Raw genomic sequence first — 25940 nt, 5'->3', positions numbered from 1 at the left:
GGGGGGGGCGTGCAGAGGTAAACTTGTTGGGCCCGGAGGAAACACTACTGCTCCTCCTAGCCCACAATCAGTACAATAAAGGCATTACCTCATTAATCTGACCCTCCTCGCCTCCTGCTACCTGCTTGGGAATCCCAGCCCCCACAAGTTAAAAATAAAAATGCTGTTAAAAGATTTTAGTGACCGACCTGCCTTCTGAGAGTGGGTTGGTTGCCCGCCCCCAACCTGCCTCCGTTAAAAACGGGAGTGGGCGGGTTTGAGGGGGGTTGGGGTCGGGTTTAAGAATTTTTTTTAATTTTTACCTTCCCAACCCCAGCCCACCTGTCCATGGGGTTTAAAATTACCCTCTATGTATTTCTCTGTTCTTATCTCAACTTTGACCTTGAAGCAAACTCTAACCTTTGACCCTGAAGCAAACTCTAACTGTTGCTGGAACATAGGAACAAGAGTAGGCCATTTTATTATTTTAAATGTTATTTTATATAATGCAAATTTACAGGTGGTGGCCATGGTTTAAAAAAATGTTGTTTATAGTAAAACCATAAAATTACAGACAACTTTGAACTGAAAGGTATCTGTAACTCTGAAACCGTTGTGACTCTGAATAAAGCATTTAATACAACGTTATTTCTGCAGAACAACATGCTTTTCAGGTGAATATTCTGAATTTTGTTTGGTAACAGTTGGGACCAGGGAGTATTTATACAGTCTCCCCAGGAGATTAAATGGGTGATGTAGAGTCTATGATAGGGTCGACTGTGGAATAATGAACTTGATGGGCCAAGTGGTCTTTTTCATGTTACTTATCATCATTCCTCCTAAGTTCATACAGTGCTGTACATTACTGTATCTACACACGTTTAACATAACTTCTCTGCTTTTCAATTCTATCACTCTAGAAGTGGTTTGTTTGCTATTTTTATGGCCTTTTATTAACCTGCATCACTACTTTTGGTGATTTGTGTATCCTGGTCACATAGTTCATTTGCCAATTACACGTCCATTCTGCAAGTTTATTCATGGCTACCTGTAATCTGTCGCAGTCCTCCTGTGTATTAACTATAACCCCCCCAATACCTATAACCTAATCTAACTAGATATTTAAGCAGATCATTTTTAAAGGAGTTAATTGCCTCAGCTTCACCTTGCTACATATCCTCTGCAAGGTTCATTGTGACTCATGGTCTTACTTAAGGCCTGTTAATAATCCAAGTAAAATGAGCTACTTATATCCACATTATCTAAGTCTCTCAGCATTTTAATCTTCTTTTCTCTGATGGGGACAAATTCAGCTCTGTAAATCTCCCCTTATGATGGCTCGTAAGAGGGTTTTTTTTCAATGGTCTTTGGCGTCACAAAATGGTGTCAATGAAAATGAGCTCTCTGTGATCCCAAGGATTGTATCGCTAAGGTTGTATTGTAATTTATTTTGCATTGAAATAATTAATATCTTTACAGATTCCTCCAAACCTGCCCTGCTCAGTCACCCTGCAGCCAGGACCAGAAGACCATGGAAAGGTAATGACGCCTCTTGCGCCGCATCAACGTCGGTAGGCAGATTGGACAGAATAAGTATTTGTCCCGTTGAGGATGAAGAAACGTGGGGTGGGTGGGGAGGGGGATGAAGAATGGGGCCGATCCTCAACTGCCACCTGGAGTAGGCGCCATGTTCGCGGAGTGGCCGCACCTCCTGCTCAACGCCAACATCCGGCAGGCCCGGACCGTGATCGTTTCGGGCCTCCTTGGACCGCAGGTACCAAACGGGCGCTCCGCCACAGCTCGGCGGTTGTGGGGAGGGTGGCAAGGCGGCCAGATCCCTCACTGAGTTGGCCGGCAGGTCGGGTCTCGGGTCTCGGTTCCTCCTGGGTCGTGCTTTTGAGCAGGCCTCCAGCAGTACTGGATGAGCAGAAATGTTCTCCAATGAAATATTGGGAAGACCAAAGCCATTGTCTTCGGTCCCGCCACAAACTTTGTCCCCCTAGCCACTGACTCCATCCCTCTCCCTAACATCTGTCTGAGGCTGAATCACACTGTTTGCAACCTTGGTGTCATATCTGACCCCAAAATGAGCTTCCGACCACATATTCACGCCATAACTAAGTCTGCCTATTTCCACCTCTGTAACATCGCCCGTCTCCGCCCTTACCTCAGCTCATCGCATGGATGAACTACAGAATTTGTTTATCCCACTTTGGCATAAAAATAAACCAAAAAAGGTGACTCAACCGTGGCTAACAAGGGAAATTAGGGATAACATAAGATCCAAAGAGAGGACATATAAATTGACCAAAAAAAGCAGCAAACCTGAGGATTGGGAGCAGTTTAGGATTCAGCAAAGGAGGACAAAGGGATTAATTAAGAGGGGGAAAATAGATTATGAAAGTAAGCTTGCAGGGAACATAAAAACTGACTGTAAAAGCTTTTATAGATATGTGAAGGGAAAAAGATTGGTGAAGTCAAGCGTAGGTCCCTTACAGTCAGAATCAGGGGAATTTATAATGGGGAACAAAGAAATGGCTGACCAATAAAATACATATTTTGGTTCTGTCTTCACAAAAGAGGACACAAATAACCTCCCAGAGATGTCGGGGAACATAGGGACTAATGAGAGGGAGGAACTGAAAGAAATCAGTATTTGTAGGGAAATGGTTTTGGGGAAGTTGACAGGATTGAAGGCCGATAAATCCCCAGGGCCTGATAATCTACATCCTGGTACTTAAGGAAGTGGCCCTGGAGATAGTAGATGCATTGCTGGTCATCTTCCAGAGCTCGATAGACTCTGGAACAGTACCCATGGATTGGAGGGTAGCTAATGTTACCCCACTATTCAAAAAAGGTGGTAGAGAAAAAGCAGGGAATTATAGACCGGTAAGCCTGACATCGGTAGTGGGGAAAATGCTAGAGTCCTTTATAAAAGATGTAATAGCAGAGCACTTGGAAAGCAGTGACAGGATCAGACAAAGTCAACATGGATTTACAAAAGGTAAATCGTGCTTGACTAATCTACTGGAATTTTTTGAGGATGTAACTGGTAAAATAGATAAGGGAGAACCAGTGGATGTGGTGTATTTGGACTTTCAGAAGGCTTTCAATAAGGTCCCACATAAGAGATTAGCATGCAAAATTAAGGCACATGAGATTGGTGGCAAGGTATTAACTTGGATAGAGAAATGGTTGGCAGATAGAAAGCAAAGAGTTGGAATAAACGGGTCGTTTTCCGAGTGGCAGGCAGTGACTAGTGGGGTACCGCAAGGATCGGTCCTAGGACCCCAGCTGTTCACAATATATATTAATGATCTGGACGAGGGAATTGGATGTAGTATCTCCAAATTTGCAGACGACACAATGCTGGGTGGGAGAGTATGCTGTGAGGAGGATGTCGTGAAACTCCAGTACGATTTGGGCAGGTTGGGTGATTGGGCAGAAACATGGCAAATGCACTATAATGTGGATAAATGTGAGGTTATCCACTTTGGTGGCAAAAACAGGAAGGCAGATTATTATTTGAATGGCAATAGATTGGGAGAAGGGGAAGTGCAAAGAGACCTGGGTGTTCTTGTGCACCAGTCGCTGAAGGTAAGCATGTAGGTGCAGCAGGCAGTTAAGAAGACAAATGGTATGTTGGCCTTCGTAGCAAGAGGGTTCGAGTACAGGAACAAGGATGTCTTGCTGCAGTTGTACAGGGCCTTGGTGAGACCGCACCTTGAGTATTGTGTGCAGTTTTGGTCGTCTTATCTGAGAAAGGATGTTCTTGCCATGGAAGGAGTGCAGCGAAGATTCACCAGACTGGTACCTGGGATGGCAGGAGTGACGTATGAGGAGAGATTGTGTCGGTTGGGCTTATACTCACTGGAGTTTAGAAGATTGAGAGGGCATCTCATCGAAACCTATAAAATTCTGTCAGGCCTGGACAGACTAGATGCAGGAAGGATGTTCCCGATGGCCGGGGAGTCCAGAACCAGGGGTCATAGTCTAAGGATAAGGGGTAAGCCATTTAGGACTGAAATGAGGAAGAATTTCTTCACCCAGAGAGTGGTGAACCTGTGGAATTCTCTGCCACAGAAGGCAGTAGTGCCAATTCATTAAATATATTCAAGAAGGAGTTGGATATATTTCTTAAGGCTAAAGGGATCAAGGGGTATGGGGAGAAAGCAGGGACCAGGTACTGAATTTGGATGATCAGCCATGATCGCATTGTATGGCGGAGCAGGCTCGAGGGGCCGAATGGCCTACTCCTGCTCCTATCTTCTATGTTTCTATGTATCTGGCAGCAAGGAAAGTAAGAATCTTCCATAGGAGCACAATCCTTCACAGTGAACGGGTCAACTGAGTTATTCACAAAGAGCAACAGCACCACCTGCTGGTCAGAAAAATAACAACCTGTTATGTATGGATGGTAGTAAAAGCGGATCGTGTCACTTTAAAGGGAGTGAACATTAATTCTCTGCGTTTGTTTCTTCTGCCTTGAAGTAGGCATATTTTTTGGCTTTGAGTGACAGAATGGTGGCAGCATTGAAAGCTTTACTGTCTGGGAGCGTTCAGAGCAGGTGTTGGCCTGCCTGCATTGAATAAAAAGTATGTTTGTATGATATATTATACCCAGCAGGATTTTATTTTGTTGCTGAAATGCAAATAAATGAACTAACCCTGCCTCCTATTCTGCCAAGTGCACCTCGTTATGGAGGAGGTGGGGCAGGGACCATTGTAGCACAGTAAACAGGTGACAGGAAAGGTTCCTGCCACAAACAAGGAACCTATTCGTGGCAAGTAGTTAAAATAATAGTTTTTCAAAGCAATTGTGCTTGTCTGCCAGAGACATGATCCCGTGCCCCCAGCCATCTCCCCAAAGCTTCTTTAGAATTCTGCCCAGGTACAAAAACGCATTTTAAATGTGCTCAGCATTAGTTGTTATGTGGCGCAAAGCACTGCGGTACAGAATAATCCAAACTGCGGTTCAGAGCTCAGCACAGTTTGCAAATGACAACACGCTCCCTCAAAGATAAACCTCGGCCACGTGGTGTGCCATGCATATTGATATCTGCAAACTAGAGTAAGGCAGCTTAGGGTATCAGATAATAATTCCAGTATCACAGAAATCGGAGTTTTTTTTTTAATAGTTCAAGATAAAAAAAAGCAATTGTTTTCCATTATTGTAGCAAGAACAATAGTGAAGTCCTCACGTGGGTCGGGGGGGTCGGGGGGGAGCGGGAAGCAAATGGACAGGGGGTAGATCTTGACTTTATGCGGTAGTGATAGCGAGTTGCCAGCCCGTTCTACATCCCTCCTGATTTCCGTTGAAGTCAGTGGAAATAAAAATCGGAGAGAGATGTAAAACGGGCGGCCGGCTCGCTCTCACCCGTTTTACACTCCCGCACAAAGTCAAGATCTAGCCCAATGTCCCTTTAAATGTTGTGTCTTTACTGAAATGGAACTGTTTACTGTTGATTTCCTACAATTTTGGGTGGGGAAAGTATCCCATACGACCAAAAATGTTAAAGTGTAATTGCCACATGTCTTGAGGACAGGGAAAGGTCATCAAGTAACACAGTGGCATTTTTGATGCAGTTGTCATTATTGTGATAACCTGTCACTGATTTGCAACTCGTGTGAAACACACTTTGCTTAACAGCTTTTTTTGTGAAGGACACTAGCCCTTTAAAACACTGAATTTAGTTTGATGACTTACCCTTCTCCCATTTTGCTTTAACTAAAATATATGTTTCTTGCTTCTGGTACAGGCGTGCGGTGTAGACTTTGAGGTGAAAGGATTCTGTGCAGATAACCCAGAGGAAAAGATTCACAAAAGGTAAAGGCACTTTCACCTTCCAAACAAGTGACACCATGGGGGGCGATCTTGCCAGCCCTGGGGAGGCGGGTATGGAGGCGGGACTGCCGGGAAAATGGCAGAATCTGGGAGCGGGTACCCATCCCACTCCCAACCCGCCTCCATGCCATCTTCCCAGGAGGCGGGTACCCGACCCGCGCCGGGTCCTGTCTCCTCGAGGCAGGAAGGGGATTAGTGCCAATTAACTGCCTGTTAACAGGTAGTTAACAGGCAGTTTTTTTTGCTAATTCCTATTTTGAGCCCTGAAGTGTGGGCTTTCCGACAGCTCTGAACCTCGCCAGGGTCAGCGAGGTGAACCGTGGGTCTGAGGGGGTCGGAGGGGCTGAGATGTCTGAAAGTGCAGGTGAGTGATGAGTGCAAGTGTGGAGAGGTAAGTGTGTGAGGTGTGTGTAAAGTGTTTTAATAAGATTACTTACCTTTGCTTCTTCCTCCAGGCTTCATTTCTTTAGGCTGCAGAGCTGCCTCATCTCACCGGCAGAGAAAGCAGAATGGCCGCTGTATTCTTAAATGCAGCAGCCTTCTGCTTTCTGCTCAGGAAGACTTTCTAATTGAGTCTTCAGTAAAGGACTCAACTTAGAAGACAGATTGTCAGAGTTTGACAGCTTCACAGAGCTGTCACCCGATGACAATTCATCTGTCAAAAAATCTTGACAGATGAAACGTCATACGCTGACATTCTCTGTCACCGGCTTTCCCTTAATTGGCCTGCTAAGCCCGCTGGGCCCCGCGGGAGGGGCCGTTCAGGAGGCCGGGAACGGGAGCGCAAGCAGGTGCTGGCAGACAGCCAGCAACAAAAATGGCCGCCCCGCACCTCGCCTTTAAATTGTGCCGCCCCGGCCGCAGGTAGAACCCCCTGACCCCGTCGGACATAGCGTCCAGCGGTAAGTCAGGGGGCGTTCCCGAAGATCGCGGCCAGGGCACGAGCGGGGCGCTGCGCACAGCGATGACGTCATCACCAGTGACGCAGCGCCGCGGGACGCTACCAGTTAGTGCCGCCGCTACCCCCCTGCTGAATTTCACGGGCACGTGGGCGGCGCCGCACCCGGGCGCTAGTTGCTTTGCGCCCTGTTATAACGGGAGGCGCAAAGCAACCCAATTTTTCCCCCAAGTTCCCAACACGCCCATGAAAACTTGATGGGAAGTGAGCCTCGGGCAGACCTGCAGATGGGAGAATGCCTTGAAAAGTCCCACAGAATTTCAGCTCAGTGCTTCAGGCCTGTTAACGGCTCTTCTATTTTTGTTTTTACTTTTTTCCCAGCTGGCACTTAGATTTTCCTGAGCCTTTGGGCCAGTTGCTTTTGATTTTGATTGTGCCCCGAGTTCCATTTATTGGCACCAGTGGGTTTGCCACTAGGGACCCTCTGATGTTTGGAGGACGAGGAGGAGCTGTGGAGGGATTGCCAGGCAGGCCAGGCTGCCCTCTCTCCCACACCCACACCCACATCTGCAAAGAGAGGCAGCAGTTTGGCACTGACTTTGGCAAATGTTGTTGGTGAAGGTTCCTCTTCCCAAAGGAGACTGCGCCAGCATGAGGTGTGGATGGCTGATTAACAGCAAGCTCCTTCAGAAGCTTCCCAGTCACAGCTTGCCTTCAATGCAGACAACAGTCGAGTTGACATTTCAATTGTGGAGCCTTCATGGGAATGGAATTAAATCTAATGACGTCCTAAACTGTGTGAACTAGGAAGATTATCTCAAGAATCATCGAACCATAGAATGGTACAGCATAGAAAGAGGCCATTCGGCCCATCATGCCATGCCGACTCTCTGAAAGTGCTATCCAATTAGTCCCACTGCCCTGCCCTTTCCCCATAGCCCTGAAAAATGTTCCCTTTCAAGAATTTATCCAATTCCCTTTTGAAAGTTAGTGAATCTGCTTCCACCGCCCTTTCAGGCAGCGCATTCCGGATCATAACAACTCGCTGCGTAAAAAAATTCTCCTCATCTCCCCTCTGGTTCTTTTGCCAATGACCTTAAATCTGTGTCCTCTGGTTACCGACCCTCCTGCCAGTGGAAGCAGTTTCTCCTCATTTACTCTAGCAAACCCCTTCATAATTTTGAATGCTTCTATTAAATCTCCCCTTAACCTTCTCTGTTCTAAGGAGAACAACCCCAGCTTCTCCAGTCTCTCCACCATTCTAGTAAATCTCCTCTGCATCCTCTCTAAGGCCTTGACATACTTCCTAAAGTCTGGTGCCCAGAATTGAACACAGTGCTCCAGCTGAGGCCTAACCAGTGATTTATAAAGGTTTAGCATAACTTCCTTGCTCTTGTACTTTATGCCTTTGTTTATAAATCCAAGGTTACCGTGTGCTTTTTGAACAACCTTCTTAAATCTTCAGAGATTTGTGTACATATACACAGGTCTCTCTGCTCCTGAACCCCCTTCAAAATTGTAACATTTTGTTTATGTTGCCTCTCCTCATTCTTCCAACCAAAATGTATCACTTCGCATTTCTCTGCGTTAAATTGAATCTGCCATGTGTCTGCCCATTTCACTAGCCTATGTCCTCCTGAAGTCTGTTACTACCCTCCTCACTTCCGAGTTTCGTGTCATCTGCAAACTTTGAAATGATGCCCTGTATACCCAAGTCTAGGTCATTTAATATACATCAAAAAAAGCATTGGTCCTAATACAGACCCCAGGGGACACCACTGTATACTTCTCTCCCATCTGAAAAATAACACAGAAACATAGAAACAATAGAAGATAGGAGCAGGAGTAGGCCATTCGACCCCTCGAGCCTGCTCCGCCATTCAATGAGATCATGGCTGATCATCCAATTTCAGGACCCTGTCCCTGCCTTCTCCCCATATCCCTTGATCCCTTTAGCCTTAAGAAATATATCCAACTCCTTCTTGAATATATTTAATGAATTGGCCTCAACTGCCTTCTGTGGTAGAAAATTCCACAGGTTCACCACTCTCTGGGTGAAGAAATTGCTCCTCATCTCAGTCCTAAATGGCTTACCCCTTATCCTTAGACTGTGACCCCTGGTTCTGGACTCCCCCGTCATCGGGAACATCCTTCTGCAGCTAGTCTGTCCAGTCCTGTTAGAATTTTATAAGTTTCAATGAGATCCCCTCTCATTCTTCTAAACTCCAGCGAGTATAAGCCCAATCGACCCAATCTCTCCTCATACGTCATTCCTGCCATCCCAGGTATCAGTCTGGTGAATCTTCGCTGCACTCCTTCCATGGCAAGAACATCCTTCCTCAGATAAGGCGACCAAAACTGCACACAATACTCAAGGTGTGGTCTCACCAAGGCCCTGTACAACTGCAGCAAGACATCCTTGGTCTGGTACTCGAATCCTCTCGCTATGAAGGACAACATACCATTTGCCTTCTTAACCACCTGCTGCACCTGCATGCTTACCTTCAGTGACTGGTGCACAAGGACACCCAGGTCTCGTTGCACTTTCCCTTCTCCCAATCTATTGCCGTTCAGATAATAATCTGCCTTCCTGTTTTTGCCACCAAAATGGATAACCTCGCATTTATCCACATTATACTGCATCTGCCATGCTTCTGCCCAATCACCCAACCTGTCCAAATCATACTGGAGTTTCTCTGCATTCTCCTCACAGCACACATGCCCACCCAGCTTAGTGTCGTCTGCAAACTTGGAGACATTACATCTAGTTCCCTCGTCTAGATCATTTATATATATTGTGAATAGCTGGGGTCCTAGGACCGAACCCTGCGGTACCCCACTAGTCACTGCCTGCCACTCGGAAAAAGACCCGTTTATTCCAACTCTTTGCTTCCTGTCTGCCAACCAGTTCTTTATCCAATTCAGTAACTTGCCCCCAATCCCATGTGCCTTAACTTTACACGCTAATCTCTTATGCGGGACCTTATCGAAAGCCTTCTGAAAGTCCAAATACACCACATCCACTGGTTCTCCCTTATCTATTCTACCAGTTACATCCTCAAAAAATTCCAGTAGATTAGTCAAGCACGATTTACCTTTTGTAAATCCATGTTGACTTTGTCCGATCCTGTCACTGTTTTCCAAGTGCTCTGCTATTACATCTTTTATAATGGACTCTAGCATTTTCCCCACTACTGATGTCAGGCTTACCGGTCTGTAATTCCCCGTTTTCTCTCTACCACCTTTTTTGAATAGTGGGGTAACATTAGCTACCCTCCAATCCATGTGAACTGTTCCAGAGTCTATCGAATTTTGGAGGATGACCAGCAATGCATCTACTATTTCTAGGGCCACTTCCTTAAGTACCCTAGGATGTAGATTATCAGGCCCTGGGGATTTATCGGCCTTCAATCCCGTCAATTTCCCTAACACCATTTCCCTACAAATACTGATTTCTTTCAGTTCCTCCCTCTCATTAGACCCTATGCTCCCCGACATCTCTGGGAGGTTATTTGTGTCCTCCTTTGTGAAGACAGAACCAAAGTATATATTTAATTGGTCAGCCATTTCTTTGTTCCCCATTATAAACTCCCCTGATTCTGACTGCAAGGGACCTACGATAGCAAAATACTGCAGATGCTGGAAATCTGAAATAACAACAGAAAATGTTGGAAAAACTCAGCAGGTCAGGCAACATCCGTGGAGAGCAATTAAAGTCAACGTTTCGGGTCGAAACCCTGTTTCAAAACTGGAAAGGAAATAAAATAGATCGAAGGCAGGGCTGCGATAGAACAAAAGAAGTAAAGAGGTATTCAAAACGAGATGAGATGGTAATAGGACAGTGGAGACAAAAGACAGCTCAGATTAGGACTAATTTCTCTCCACGGATGTTGCCTGACCTGCTGAGCTTTTCCAGCATTTTCTGTTGTTATTTTGCAATGGACCTACGCTTGACTTCACCAATCTTTTTCTCTTCACATATCAATAAAAGCTTTTACAGTCAGTTTTTATGTTCCCTGCAAGCTTACTCTCATACTCTATTTTCCCCCTCTTAATTAATCCCTTTGTCCTCCTTTGCTGAATCCTAAACTGCTCCCAATCCTCAGGTTTGCTGCTTTTTCTGGCCAATTTATATGTCTTCTCCTTGGATCTTATGCTATCCCTAATTTCCCTTGTTTCACTAGCCTATGTCCTCCTGAAGTCTGTTACTACCCTCCTCACTTCCGAGTTTCGTGTCATCTGCAAACATTGAAATGATGCCCTGTATACGCAAGTCTAGGTCATTAATATATATTAAATAAAGCATTGGTCCTAATACCGACCCCAGGGGACACCACTGTATACTTCTCTCCCATCTGAAAAACAACCGTTCGCCGCTACTCTGCTTTCTGTCTCTTAGCCAATTTTGTATTCATGCTGCCACTTCCCCTTTAATCCTTCAAGAGGGGGAGGTAAATAAATAAATAAATAGCAGATTGACAGCGATAGATTTGAATAACAATATTTTATTAAATCTCCTTCTTCACATAGGGGGAATGCCGATTTTCATCTTCAGGTGTGAATCAGTTCCAATTGGGTTTGCACTACTTTAAACCTCGCCTGAAAATCGATAGCTCTCAATTTTCCAGTCTAACCTCATTTTCATAATTATTCACAACTCCAGGTGAAACCTCAGTGGGTCTAGGAATAACACCACTGGTAGGAGAGGAAAATCGGATTTAAAGGGATGGGGACAATGAAAGGGAAGTGCCACAGGGAGTGGGACAATAGACAAGTAGAGTTATCATCGACCCCTCACTATCTAGGCTCATACATGAAGAATGACCACTTGCGCAAAGTACCGGAGACCTTTAAACTGTACCCTACCAACAGTTGGCGTCTTTGGAAAGGAGCAGAGAAAATTATAGGCTGGGAGGAACTTCAAAAACTAAATAACAATGATTAATACACAGTTCGAGGTGCCTTATAGTTCACATTTTATTCACCTCAGTGAGTGTGGATTAAACGTAATGTTAATTTTCTGAGGCAAGTTGTAATTGATGAGTCATTTTGTTTTGCATGACAGGAATTCAGTGAAGCTGATTATCCGCAAGATACAGTACGCACCAGCGGAAAGCAAGGTTCAGCCCAAAGCGGAAACCACTCGGCAGTTCCTCATGTCAGACAAACCACTGCAACTGGAGGCATCACTTGGCAAAGAGGTCAGTTCCGATCACCTCTTAGCCCGAGATAATGCCAGCTGCCTGGATGGCACCAAAGTCATTTCAATTACACCTCAGGGTGGCTACCTTAAAGTGTCAGCTGTGGCTCAGTGGGTAGCACTCTCTAGGTGGGAGTGGTTAGGAGTGAGCCAGGTGTGACTGGTTGCCTAATTGCAGCTGGGTGTTGGAGGAAGTTTTGTAAAAAGTTGGTGGAGGGTTTTGGGGTGTTGTTTTCAGGTTTTAGGGCCTTTTTGGCCCACAAAAAACAGCCAGATGGCTGCTGAGGGGTCTAGAGTGCCGGGCCCCTCAGAGGACAATAATCCCGAGAGGAATTTTATTAGGGAAGAAACTGTGGTGGAAAGGGGAGAAAAAGGCCCAAAGATTTGGGCCGGGACCTCAGGAGGTTTGGTAAAGAAAATACGGTGGTGGTGCAATGTGAAGATAAGAAGATTCGAGCCTGGGATATAACCCAGGCAGTTCATGAGGACTGTGGTGAGGGAAGCTGTTTTGCCTGCCGACCAAAACCAAATGTGGGATTTGAGGTGACGGTCAGTGGCCGTGAGGAGGTGGAAAAACTGCTGATCAGTCTGAAAGTTTGGGAGAAATCTTTGGAGGTGACTCTGCTATATTCAGAGGAGGTGGTGGTTTCATTTTTGAACTTGCCTGTGTACATCGAGGACGAAGTGCTGAGCAAAAAGTTGGAGTCATGGGACATTAAAATCTGTTCCGAAATAAAGAGGAGGTACTATCCGGGAACACGGGTAGCAGACGGAACCCGGTATGTAAAGGTGCGGTTCCCAGAGGGGGTGAGGTCTTTGCCTTACAGTATGAAGTTCGAGACACTGGAAGGAGTACAGTACTTTCGTGTGCAGCACGATAACCAAGTAAAGGTGTGTTACTATTGTCTGGGGCATGACCATCTCGTAAGAAACTGTCCTGATTTGTATTGTTACAATTGTGGTGAGTCAGGACATATCGCGCGGAGCTGCAAGGCGGAGAGCTGTGGGGTGTGTCGCAAAGGCCCCACCCGCTGTGAGTGTGTGGCAGAAGGGAGCGAAATGAGTGATGAGGAGATGGGAGAAGGAGCAGGAGAGGAGTGTGGAATGGCCGGAGGTGCGGTGCAGTCGGAGGACACAGCCGGTAAAATGAAGGAAAAAGGTGCACAGGAAGAGGCAGAGGTTGGCGGAGCGGAGATCGAGATGGAGATGGAGATGGCGGAATGCACGGCGAGTGCTATGGAGGGGAACAAAGACAGCAGCGGGCAGCAAGGGTCGAGTGCAGACTCAAGCCTTAGCGCAGTTCAGCTCCTCCTGGGGAGTCTGGTGTCTGTGGGGGGAGAGGAGGCAGGAGCGGGGTGTGTGGTGGAAGTGAGTGCTCCGGGGAGAGGCAGGGAGTCGGATATTTTGGTGAGCGGGAGGGGGCAGGGTGGGGAGAGGGTGCAAGAGGCAGGAACCTTAAAGGGACAGCAGAATGGGATTGGCGAGATAGAGACGTCAGAAGTGAACAATTTAGGTGCGCCATTGTCCCATGGAGTGAGGGAACAAGGTGCAAGGGTCAGAAGTAGAGACGTGGTCGAAGGGGGCGGCACAGTGGGAGAAACTGCGATAGCAGGAAGACTCTCAATGGGAGATGAAGTATCTGACGGGGAGCAGGATTATGTATCTGACGGGGAGCAGGCACAGGGGGTTGCAGAAGAGCTTGAGTGTGAGGAATTAGAGGGGGACAGAGACATGGAAGTTGGGGATGGGGTGGCATCATGTGGAAAGGGAAAGGTTAGTGAGGGGCAGAAGGGGGGAGAAAGGGCAGCTCCTGGGTCCAAACTTAAGGCAAGGAAGAGGCTGAAACAGCAGGGAGGGGTCAAACAGGAGGGGAAAAAGAGCCGGAGGCTGCAGGAAAAAGCAACAGCTGCCCGAAAAGTTGAGAAGGAGCATGAGAGGAGGGAAGAGCCTGAGATTAAATGATGGGGAGATTATTGAGCATACTTCCCTTCTTTGGAGCCATGATTACATTGGTCTCGATCAATGTGAACGGACTGAGGGGTGAGAAGAAATTGCAGCAGTTGTTGCAGGGTTTTAAAGGCACGGACTTGTGTCTGCAAGAAACCTTTTGGGATGAGGATATTCTAGAAAGAGTTCAGAAGGTTTGGAAGGGAGAGGTGATTGCAAGTTGTGCAAACAATAACCGTAGAGGGGTGGCTGTTTTGGTGAGTCCGTCCATAGAAGAGAACGTTGCCTTGGTGGACAAGGACACTGAGGGGAGATTTTTATGGCTAAGGGTAAAATTGGAGGGATTTAATTGCGATCTCTTTAATATCTATGCACCAAACGACCATTGCAAGCATCGTGAGTTTTTTTGGGGTTATTCACTGAAGTGGCAGAGGTGGAAAATCCTTGTATAGTGGGGGATTTTAATGTATTTTTATCTCGGATGGACATTTCAGCCCAGATGACCTTTAAGGATGATAACTCCAGAGGGATGATTATAAAAATGATGGCAAATTTAAATTTGAGAGACTTATGGAGGGACCGGAACCCCATAAAAAGGGAGTTCTCCAGAGCAGGTTGGGTGGGTGATGTTTTAAAACAGAGCCGAATAGATTTTGTGTTAATGCGGGAAGGGTTAAGTTCGGAGGTGATGGAGATTTATTATAAAAAAGTATTTTTTAGTGATCACTCGGCTTTGGTTCTTGGAATTAGGAACAGCAGAGTTAAGATTGGTTCAGGGGTGTGGATTTTAAACAATCAATACCTGAAGGAAAGTGCTTATAAAGAAGGGATTATAAAAATAATAAAGAATGCTCGGAAGGAACTTTTGTCCTTGAAAGAAAGAAGAGTTTGGTGGGACAATTTCAAATATGAGGTAAAAGTTTTTTTGGTACGTTATGGGAAAAAGAGGGCGGCAGCTAACCGGCATCGAGAAGAGAATCTAAACAAAAGGTTTACGGATGTCTGTAAAGCAGTTGACGGAGGGGATAAGGGAGCTGAGACTAAGTTCCGGGTGCTAAAGGAAGAGTGGGAATTATTGCAAGCTGAAAAATGCAAGGAGGCCATTCTCCGTGCAAAGGCTAGAGATGCATTGGAGGGCGAAAGATGCACTAGATATTTTCTAGAGCAAGAGAAGCTGCGACAGAGATTATCGTTAATTGAGGAGTTGAAGGTTGGGGAGAAGATCATTCATGAAAGTGAGGAGATTTTGGAGGCGGCTAGCAGCTTTTATCAAGAGCTATATACAAAAGAAGACATTTCCAATTTGGAGATGGAGAAGGTTACTGCTTTTATTGAAAAGGGTTTAAAGGAGGATGAGAGAAGCATGTGTGATAAAGAAGTAGGATTAGCGGAAATAAAAATAGCAATAAGTGGAATGAAGGGGGGGGGAAAGCCCAGGGTCCGATGGACTAAGTGCAGAATTTTATAAGGAATTTTTCGAGATTTTAAGTCCATTGCTCTTAGGAGTTTTTAAGGAAATTAAAATTGAGGGAAGCCTGGCCCCATCTATGAGGAGAGGTATCATAAGCTTAGCTTATAAAAAATAAAGGGGATAGACGGGATCTGAAGAATTGGAGGCCCATCACACTATTAAATGTGGATTATAAGATCTTGGCGAGGGTTATGGCAAATCGTTTGAAGGAGGTGTTACCGGAGATAGTTTGGCCCTCTCAGTCCTATGGAGTCATAGGCCGGGACATCGCAGACTCTGTGGTCTCAATCCGAGATGCGATAGAGCTCATGGAAGAGAGTGGGAGGGAGGCTTATGTATTAAAGATAAATCAAGAGAAAGCCTTTGATAGGGTCTCTCATGAGTTTTTATTGAGGTTTTGGAAGCATTTGGTTTCAAGGAAAATTTCATTCAGTGGATAAGGATTTTTTATTCAAACATATTTAGCTGTGTTAAATGTAATGGTTTTTTATCTAAGTATTTTCCGATACAGAGATCAGTGAGACAGGGTTGTCCCCTGTCCCCACTGCTGTACACATTGGTAGCAGAACCATTAGGTTACATGATGCAAAAGAAACAAGGTGTAGTTGGGATTGTGGTCCCCAGTTCTGGGCTGGTGTCGGTGATACACCAATATGCAGATGACACAAACTTAACATTGAGAAATGGGGAGTCAGTGAGGAAAGCTATGGAGGTAGTGGAGGAATATTGTAGAGCTTCAGGTGCCAGAGTGAATTATAGTAAGTCCCAATGCCTGGTTGCAGGGAGGGGTAGGGGGAAATGGTTGGGGGTATGTCCCTTTAAGGTGGTGGAGGTTTTGGAAGTTTTGGGGGTGCATATGGGGCGCAAGAAAGACAGGGAAGAAGTGGATCGATTAAATTGGGAATCAAAGGTTATGAAAATTAAAAAGATTTTGGGAAGATGGGAAAGAAGGTGGTTGAAAGTGCAAGGAAGAGCGACAGTGGTGTCTGCTCTCCTGCTATCTAAGCTATGGTACTCATTGATGGTGGAGGATGATAAGTCCGTGAATGATTTAGACACAGACTAGCAGGAGTGAAAACAAACAGATGTTTACTGGTGGAAGTCCATAACGAAACTAAACAACCGAGGCTCTCTAGCACCTTTTATACAGGGGTGGTCACTGCCGGTACTGCAGTCTGAGACCAGTTATTCTCTTAAAGGTACATACACAACAATTCCTCCCCTTCTGGATAAACAGTACATAACATTCATTTAACAACTAAATGATAACGAATTACAATCACAATTACTGTTACTAGATACAGTGGTTAAGTTTAAGCAATTATAAGTTCAGTCTTTGAGGAGGCTTCCTGATTCTGTCTGGATAACGCCTCTTTGGGGTAACAGGTTCTTCTGGCAATGTTGAGTCGGAATCAATGTCGTTGTTTGGTTCATCTGCTTCCAATATTACCGGTCCTGCGGTAGATGCAATTGGAACGTCGATTTCATTACCAGGTGTATCAGATCGTGGTGTGGAGTTGACGTTTTCCAGTGACTCTAGAATCTGGTCAGCATGGCATCTTACAATGCTCTCCCCAACGTCCATGGTATACATGAGAGGTCCTTGTCGTGTACAAATCGTTCCTGGCTGCCATTTCTCAGTGCGGTAGTCCCGGGCCAAAACTGGTTGACCTATCTTAAAACTCCTGGTCGGCCTTTCATTCATATTCTGAAACTGCCTGTTCTCCACATCTCTTCGGACGTTTGGCTTAACCAAATCCAAGTGGCATCGTAGTCTTCGATTGAAGAACATCATGGCTGGAGTTTGGTTGGTAACCGCATGTGTCGCATTCCGGTAGGCAAACAAGAAGTTGTCCACCTTGTGTTGTAGGGGTATATCTTCATTACACATTGCCTTGATAGCCTTCTTGAATGTTTGGACAAACCTCTCGGCCAATCCATTAGTGGCTGGATGATATGGGGGGGCAGATGTGTAATGCTTAACACCATTGTTCTTTAAGAACCTCCGGAACTCTTCAGACACAAACTGTGGTCCATTGTCAGAGCAAATCTGTTCAGGCAGCCCATTCCTGGCGAATATGGTTCATAAAACTGTGATAGTTTTTTCCGTGGTGGTTGAGGACATTTTTATTTCCTCTGGCCACTTTGAATGTGCATCCACCGCAATTAAAAACATCGAGTCCATGAAGGGACCAGCAAAATCAATGTGCACCCTTTGCCATGGAGATGAGGGCCACTCCCATGGATGCAGAGGAGCTTGTGGTGGGGCGTTTTGGACCTTCTGGCATCCTGCACAGCTCTTGGTCATCTCTTCGATTTCTCTATCGATTCCCGGCCACCACACAAACGCTCTGGCTAAGCTCTTCATTTTTACCCCACCCAGATGACCCTCATGAAGCTCATTGAGCACTCTATCCGTCAACTTAGGTGGAATTACTACTCTGGATCCACACATCAAGGTTCCTCTGCACACTGACAGCTGTTCTCTTCTCGGCGAGAATGCTGGCAGCAGTGGTTCGCCATGTACTGGCCATCCCTTCACCGTTAAATCATAGACCCGTGATAGTGTCGGGTCATTCCGTGTTTCCTTTTCTATGTTTGCATTTGTCACAGGGAGACATTTGACTATGGTCGAGTGGAATAACTCCATTGGATCCACTGCAAGGTCTTCTTCTTCCACCGTCGGCAACGGTAGACATGACAATCCATCAGCATTTCCATGCTGTTTAGTTCCTTTGTACTCGATGTCATATTGGTGTGCCCCGAGGAAAAGGGACCATTTCTGCAGCCGTTGTGCTGTCATTATCGGTACGCCCTTCTGAGGGTTGAAAATGGAGACAAGAGGTTGATGATCGGTTAGTAGAGTAAATTTTTGACCATGCAGATAGTGATTGAACTTCTTCCCCGCTGTTGTTAGCGCTGCTTTCCACGGTTTCTTGCGCGTATTCTTTTTCTTTTATTAGTTTCCCGTCGTGGAGCGGACCCTCTGGGACACTTCCCTCCCTCTTCTGAGGTCCGAATGCTGCCCAGCTTCGAAACACCGGCCGCGCCCTGTGTGCTCCACCCTCTCTCTCTCTCTTTGCTTCCCGACTCGCTGCCCGGCCCCGTTGAAAGGCCACCCGATCGAGCTTCAGCCCGCCGCAGCCCAGGAAGGATCAGAGCACTACCTGCCACCAGCCCGATTAGCTGGGAAACCACGGACTGAGGAACCCAGCCTGGCTCTGGAAAGTCGCTCCTGCAAAGCCTTGAACCCGATGATTGACGGCCGACGCCCGTTTCTCGAGTTCCAATGGACTCTTTTTTTTTCTTTCTTCTGGCTCCGACCTTCAACAACGTCGTCGGAGCTGCTGCCAAGTTGCAGGTAAGTACGTTTCTTACTCGTCGCCAGTGTTAAGTCCGTGAATGATTTAGACATGGACTAGCAGGAGTGAAAACAAACAGATGTTTACAGGTGGAAGTCCATAACGAAACTAAACAACCGAGGCACTCTAGCACCTTTTATACAGGGGTGGTCACTGCCGGTACTGCAGTCTGAGACCAGTTATTCTCTTAAAGGTACATACACAACAGAGGATATTCCTGAGTGGGCAGAAAAGTCCATCCGAGAGGCTTGTGTGAGGTTTTTATGGGAAGGGAAACCAGCCTTGGTGGCTTACAATACCATCATTGGACGGAGAAATCAGGGAGGACTCAATTTCCCAGATACTGATTTGAAGAAAAAATCCTTTAGAATCAAATGGGTGAAGAGATTTCTTCAGAAGTCAAATACAAGTTTTTGGAAGAGTTGTTTTGAGCATTTTTAAAAACGAAGTGGGATAGGAGGGCAGGGGATATTGTATATGGAATACAATAATATGTTTTTGAAATCGATTAAGCTTCTCCCTAGGTTTTATAAGGGGGTTGTAGAGACTTGGGCTCAATTTTTAAAAAGTGTGCAGTTTACGCCCAAGGGGGCTGAGGAATTTTTAGAACAGCCCTTATTTTTGAATAGGTGGGTCAACATCGAAGGAGAGGTTTTATTTAATCAAGATTTTATAAAAGCTGGGATTATATCTGTGAAAGATGTACTATACGAGGTGATTCCAGGTTGGTTGCCGGAAGCGATAGTGAGGGACATGGTGTGGGAGGAGGATCAGGAGGTAGAAGGAAAAGCAATAGGAATCATGTATGAGAAGATTGTGAGGGCAATGCCACAGGATTGGATGGAAGAAATAAATGCGGAAATCTCCAAAGGAAGTAAAATGCGTCCTGCTTTTCCAAGCTTTGTACTGGAGAAAGGGGGAGAGTTAGTCCAATTTGACATCTGTAATACTCGAGATTTCTATGAGGTATTCAGAGAATGGAGATTCAAGACACCTGCTGGTCAGGAGTTTTGGCAGAGTATATACCCACAGCTAGACTTCAACAGGATTTGGAAGGGAGTGTGGGCGAATTTTAAATGCCCAGAATGGATTGAACTGGATTTCAAATTGGCTCATAACCGGATTTTTACCATAACGGTCTTGTGCAAGATTGGACGAGTGGAGGGGGCAACTTGCCCAGTGTGTGGGACACGGGATGAGACTCTGTCCCATTTACTGGTGTTATGTCCGCAGTTAAATGACTTTACGTACTATGTTTGACAGTTGTGTGAAGCTTTTTTGCTGGGTGGGGACCGAACAGCGAGAATGGGAATCCCGTGGGACTCAATTTTGAGATGGGGATTGCAGGAGAGTCTGCCAGAGTCTGGCGGAGCAGCAATTAATTTAATGTTCAGTTTGGCTAGATTCGTGATTGTGCAAAGAAGGAATGCTCTGTTTTTTAAGGGGAGGAGAATCAATCTAAAAGAGTATTTTAAATATAAGTTAAAAGACCATTATAAGGCTCTGTAGATGTTTTATTCAGAAAGGAATTTAAGGACAGTATTTTACAACCAATTTTTAAAGTACAATCGATTAATACATGTTACAGGTGATAAATTAAACTTCAGGTTTTGATGTTAAAATGTGGTGGCGGAATGGCTGTGCAGGGCAGTGGAATTTATTTGTATTATACAATGTAATGATCACGATGTTGTAAATATTCTTAATGTTCAATAAAGTATCATAAAAAAAAAAGTGGTAGCTCTTCCACCTCTGAGTCAGAAGGTTGTGGGTTCAAGTCCCACTCCAGAGACCTGAGCACAAAGACCTGGGACGACACTTCAATGCAATGCTGAGGGAGTGCTGCTCAGTGGGATGTGTCGTCTTTCAGATGAGACGTTAAACCAAGGCGCCGTCTGCCCTCTCAGGTGGACATAAAAGATCTAGTGGCACTATTTCAAAGAAGAGCAGGGGAGTTCTCACTGGTGTCCTGGCCAATATTTATCCCTCAATCACAACATCACTAAAACAGATTATCTGGTCATTATCTTATTGCTGTTTGTGTGCAAATTGGCTGCTGCGTTTCATAGGATTGCATAGGATATACGGCACAGAAACAGGCCATTCGGCCCAACCAGTCCATGCCGGCGTTTATGCTCCACTCGATCCTCCTCCCGTCTTTCCTCATCTAACTCTATCAGCGTAACCCTCTATTCCCTTCTCCCTCATATGCTTGTCCAGCCCCCCCTTAAATGCATCTATACTATTCGCTATAACTACTCCCTGCGGTAGCGAGTTTCCTAAATTACAACAGTGACTACGCTTCAAAAGTGCTTCAGTGGCAGTAATGCACTTTGAGACGTTGCGAGGTCATGAAAGGCACTTTATAAGTGCAAGTTTTTCTTTTTTTGTTACCTTGGGCTGCAGAGCATTTGTGACTGATCAGGCTTGGGTTTGCCTTTCCCACGGGATTAACTTTGACCCAAGACGTAGGGAGGCTGAGGTGATAGAGTCACCCTCGACTGCTCTTCTGTGACTCTTGGTAGCTGGCTACACAGCAGCATTGCCAGAGACCTGGGCACACGTCTCACGCTGGCCCTTTGAGCCAGGGAATAGCCTGTGGCAAGAGGGGAAGCACAGAGGCAGTTGTGTGGGGCATAATTGCTGCGTTCTATTTTCTCCCATGAGCTTCCTTTGTCATTAAGAAGGGGGAGGCAATACTAATGCAAGGCATCATCCAACATTTAAGGGTTTTTTACCCTTGTCCTGCCCACTACCTTACCTCTGAACCTTGTATAACTGGCATTTCAGCCCAAGTTGGTGTCGCTTCTGGTATCTCACACTGTCAGGCGCAGGAACCCTGCAAGAATATGCAAAGAGGAAAACAAAGGAAGAAAAAAAAAGTCTTTCACAGCTTAATTTTTCAGAAAATGTTATTTTTTTTAACAACAGGCCAGAAGCAAAGCACTAAAATAATCCTTTGTAATCCAATCAGTGGGATGGAGGGCAGCGCTGGATGATCCTTTGCTAAGTAGTAATCCCTCTGATATTTACAGACTTTCCCTAGTCCGATAAACCCAATCCCGGCCGCAGTGAATGCCATTTAACCTTAATACAGTCAAGCCCAGATGAAAATACTTTTGTAAAAATTGTTACAGAATATTGGGTGTAAAATAATGCGTTATTATGAAACGTGCTGTCCCTCAATACAGAGATTACAGGGCAAGTGCATAATGGATACAACACCTATCGAGTGGGCAGGCTGGACTAAATGCCACACAATCAGTGCAGTCGACGATGTGTTATGATGTTGAGGCTGCTCCTTAAAAGGCAAAAAGCACCCAAGGGGCACCAAAAGAGCAAAATAACCTTTGGAGTTCATAATAAATTAAATTTTAAAAATTCAATGATCAAACTAACCAAATGATTAATTCAGTTTGTTTTGATGTTAAAAGATGCTGTGACACTGAAGAAATAAAAGGTGCTTGTAATATTGTAAAACAAAAGACATGAGTGTGCAAAGTCCAGACAAGGTTCTTCGGCCCCATCTAGCTGGGTGTTTCAGTCCAGAATTTGTTTAGGGGGTGATTTTAACTGGGAGCAGGTTTTGGGCGAGAGTGGGCAGGGTGAGTATCAACACCGCAACCCCCACCCCCACCCCACCCACCCCCCCAGCCGCCCACAACCCACCGCCCGCAACCCACCCCGCCATCAATTTACCTCCTGGGCCTCATACATTGCGCTGGCCAGATGTCCGCCCGGACGGGGCAGAAGGAAGTAGCCAGATGTCAGCAGGCAAAGATTGGGCAGCCCAGACGCCACCCGCCAGCACGCGGGTAAGTCACTGGGGGGGCGGGGATTTGGCCAACATCTCGCCGGTGGTAAGGACGGAAGCCTCGGGCAGCAGAGGCCCAAACTTTACTTGTGATGGCACTCCTGCTCCTCCGAGGGCCCCTGCAGAGGAGAGTCTAACACTCCCTTGACAGGTCTTCCTCTTCTTCCCGCGGACCAGGTTTCCCTCCGCACTCGGTCAGCGGTTAGAATGCCACTGGAAACCTAATGACGCCATAGAACCCGGATTTGCTTGTATTTGTGGTATCTTGAGCTGGCCATAGATGGAGACAGACACAGGTTAACTCCATAACATGGTTTAATCAACCCTTGCACATAAAAGCTTCTGCCATGAGGCAGCAAAAACAAAGAGTACAACAGTACAGATCAGACTTAACTCAGGAGAGCAATTGCCACAGCACCACCTGGTGGATCAGGTTACTCATAACCTCCCAGGTTACTACACTCCTCCCCCCTTAAGATTGCCGTATGCAATTCTTAAACAATAACCCTTACTAGGTACTACGTTTTAATTAACCAGTATGCTCTAACCATGGTTAACCCCTGACTAATTTAACAGGTTTGTATACGTCTTTCTGGTTGCTTGCGAATCCTTTGTGAACGTCTTAATTCCACTTGTGGTGGATTCTCAGATTCATTCGCACTTGAGATTGGAGTAGTCTCTGATGTTGGTTTTACTCTGTCCCGCTGTGGCCTGGCAGTACCAGTGTCCACTGGCACCTTATAAGCCGTGCTGGGTCCTGGAACAGCCTCCTCTACTGCCCTTTGTTCCATCTGAGGCAGTTCCCCCTGCTGCCGGCTGAAAAGCTGATCCACATGCCGACAAACCCCTCGACCATCCCCTAGTAACACGGAGTACGACACAGGTCCTGTAATGTCCTGGATTAGTCCTGGTATCCATTTCGGTCCATAACTGAAGTTCCGGGTGTACACAGAGTCCCCTATGGTGAAATGGCGAGCTTTAGTATGTTTGTCATGGTACGCTTTTTGGTTTGTTTGTTTTGTCTCAACCTTGCTTTTGAGATCTGGGTGTATCAGGTCTAACGTGCACCGCAACTTTCTCCCCATCATCAACTCAGCCGGAGAAAGCCCCGTGGTAGCTTGGGGTGTTATACGATAACTAAACAAGGCTCTATTGAGCTTGGTCTCCAGGGTGTCACCTGAGCTCTTCCTCATAAGCTCCTTAAAAGTCTGCACGGCTCGCTCGGCTAACCCATTTGAGGCTGGGTGATATGGAGCTGAGGTGACATGTGTGATTCCATTCCTTACCATGAATTCTTTGCTCCCTTCACTAACAAAACACTGTGCATTGTCGGATACAATCATTTCTGGAATACCATGCGTGCTGAAGCTGTTCCTGAGACAATTCAGTGTGGCATCAGTCGTTGCAGAGCTCACTGGATAAACGTCGATCCACTTTGAGTGAGCGTCAACCAGCACCAAAAACATTTTGCCCATAAAAGGTCCCACATAGTCTATGTGAATTCTCCTCCAGGGTTTGCTGGGCCACTCCCAGGGATGGAGTGGTGCCCCGGCAGGCGCTTTCCTCTGTTCCTGACATATAGTGCATGACTTTACCTTTGACTCAATTTCAGCATCCAAGTTAGGCCACCACAGGTAGCTCCTAGCCAGTCCTTTCATTCTAGTCATTCCTGGGTGCGATTGATGCAACTGTTCCATCAAAGTAGAGCGTCCCCGCTCTGGGACTATGATGCATGCTCCCCATAGCACACATCCATCTTGGACACTGAGCTCGTGCTGTCTCTGTCTGTACGGCGCGAACTCCGGTCCCTCGCGGTGATCTGGCCAGCCTTTCAACACATACTCACGGACCCTTGACAGAACGGGGTCCTTGGCTGTCCAGCCCTGGATTTGCGCTGAAGTCATCAGGGGACTGATCTCCTGATCCAGCATCAGGACGTGCTCCTCAGGGGAAATAATGCGAGGAGATTTTGAGAGGGGCAGGCGGCTGAGAGCATCCGCGTTCCCGTTTTCCTTGCCGGCTCTGTACGTGATCACATATTCATAGGCTCTTAGTATTACTGCCCATCTCATTATTCTCTGTGATGCCATTTGAGGCACCGCTTTCATCTCATTCAGATAGCTAATAAGAGGCTTGTGGTCAGTACTGATTACAAACTTCCTCCCATATGTGTACTTATGGAATTTCTTTACTCCAAATATAATGGCCAACCCCTCTTTATCAAGCTGTGAATAGTTCTTTTCCGCAGCTGTGAGCGTGCGTGAAACAAACCCAATGGGCCTTTCTGCTCCATCTGGCATGCGGTGGGCCAACACTGCCCCCACTCCATAGGGTGTTGCGTCGCAGGACATTATCAGCTCCTTCTTCTCGTCGTAATGCACCAACACCCTGCTGGGCTGAAGTAGCTCCTTTGACTGCTGAAACGCTTTCGCTTGCTCTGGCCCCCAACGCCATGGCTCCTCCTTTCTCAGCAGTTTGTGCAGGGGTGCCAGCAGCATCGATAAGTTTGGAAGAAACCGGTTATAATAATTCAGGAGCCCTAGATAGGCTTTCAGTTCAGTCACTGAGGTGGGTGCAGGTGCACCCTGCACTGCCCGCACTTTCCCTGGTAATGGATGGAGGCCTGTGGCATCCACCCGATGTCCCAGGAATGTAACTTCCTTCTCCATGAAACTACACTTACTCCGTTTCAGGCATAGCCCCGCCTCTTCCAGCCGCTGTAGCACTTTGTCCAGTGTTTTTAAGTGATCCTGATCGTCACTTCCTGTTAGCAGAATATCATCTAAGTACACGGCCACCTTTGGAATGCCCTGCAGAATGCCCTCCATAGTCCGTTGGAATATTGCTGGGCTAGAACTGACACCAAATGGTAACCTGGCATACGTGAACAGCCCCTTGTGCGTGTTCACTGTGACAAACTTTTTTGATTCTTCATCTAGCAATATCTGCTGATACGCATGACTCATGTCCAGTTTGCTGAATCTTTCTCCTCCAGCGAGCGATGTTAACATGTCCTCCATTCTCGGAATGGGGTACTGTTCCAGTGATGATACTCTGTTCACTGTTAACTTATAGTCACCACACACCCTTACGTTACCATCGGGCTTCAATACCGGGACTATTGGTGCTGCCCAGTCTGAAAATTTCACTGGTTCTATGACTTTGTCCCTTAGCAGGCGATCTAGTTCCGCCTCAACCTTGGTTTTCATTGCAAAAGGTACCGACCTTGGTTTAAAGAAACGAGGCGTGGCATCACTGGCTACATGAATCTTGGCTGTGGCTCCCCTTAAGGTGCCCAGTTCGTCCTTGAACACTAACTCATGCTTCATCAGCACTTCTTGCAGTGCCTCTGTACTGTCCTCCATTTTATTCATTGCCTGCCAGTACACACTCAACTCACTGATCCACCCTCGCCCTAACAGGT

General features: G+C 46.3%; 1 protein-coding gene across 1 annotated transcript in view; it reads left to right on the top strand.

Annotated features, from left to right (window-relative positions):
- The window catches only part of LOC147125295 (arrestin-C-like), a 60447-nt gene that overhangs the window by 11799 nt on the left and 22708 nt on the right, over positions 1-25940 (top strand). The window contains exons 6-8 of the mRNA XM_085994009.1: positions 1459-1518; positions 5739-5806; positions 11788-11923. Of these exons, the coding sequence (XP_085850135.1) occupies positions 1459-1518; positions 5739-5806; positions 11788-11923 (264 nt within the window). The remainder of the gene's footprint in view (positions 1-1458; positions 1519-5738; positions 5807-11787; positions 11924-25940) is intronic.

This window comes from Somniosus microcephalus, chromosome 1 (assembly GCF_052327205.1).
Source record: "Somniosus microcephalus isolate GS21.2 chromosome 1, FLI_Smic_1.0, whole genome shotgun sequence".
Lineage (NCBI taxonomy): Eukaryota > Metazoa > Chordata > Chondrichthyes > Squaliformes > Somniosidae > Somniosus > Somniosus microcephalus.
This window is presented reverse-complemented; position numbering and strand designations above follow the sequence as displayed.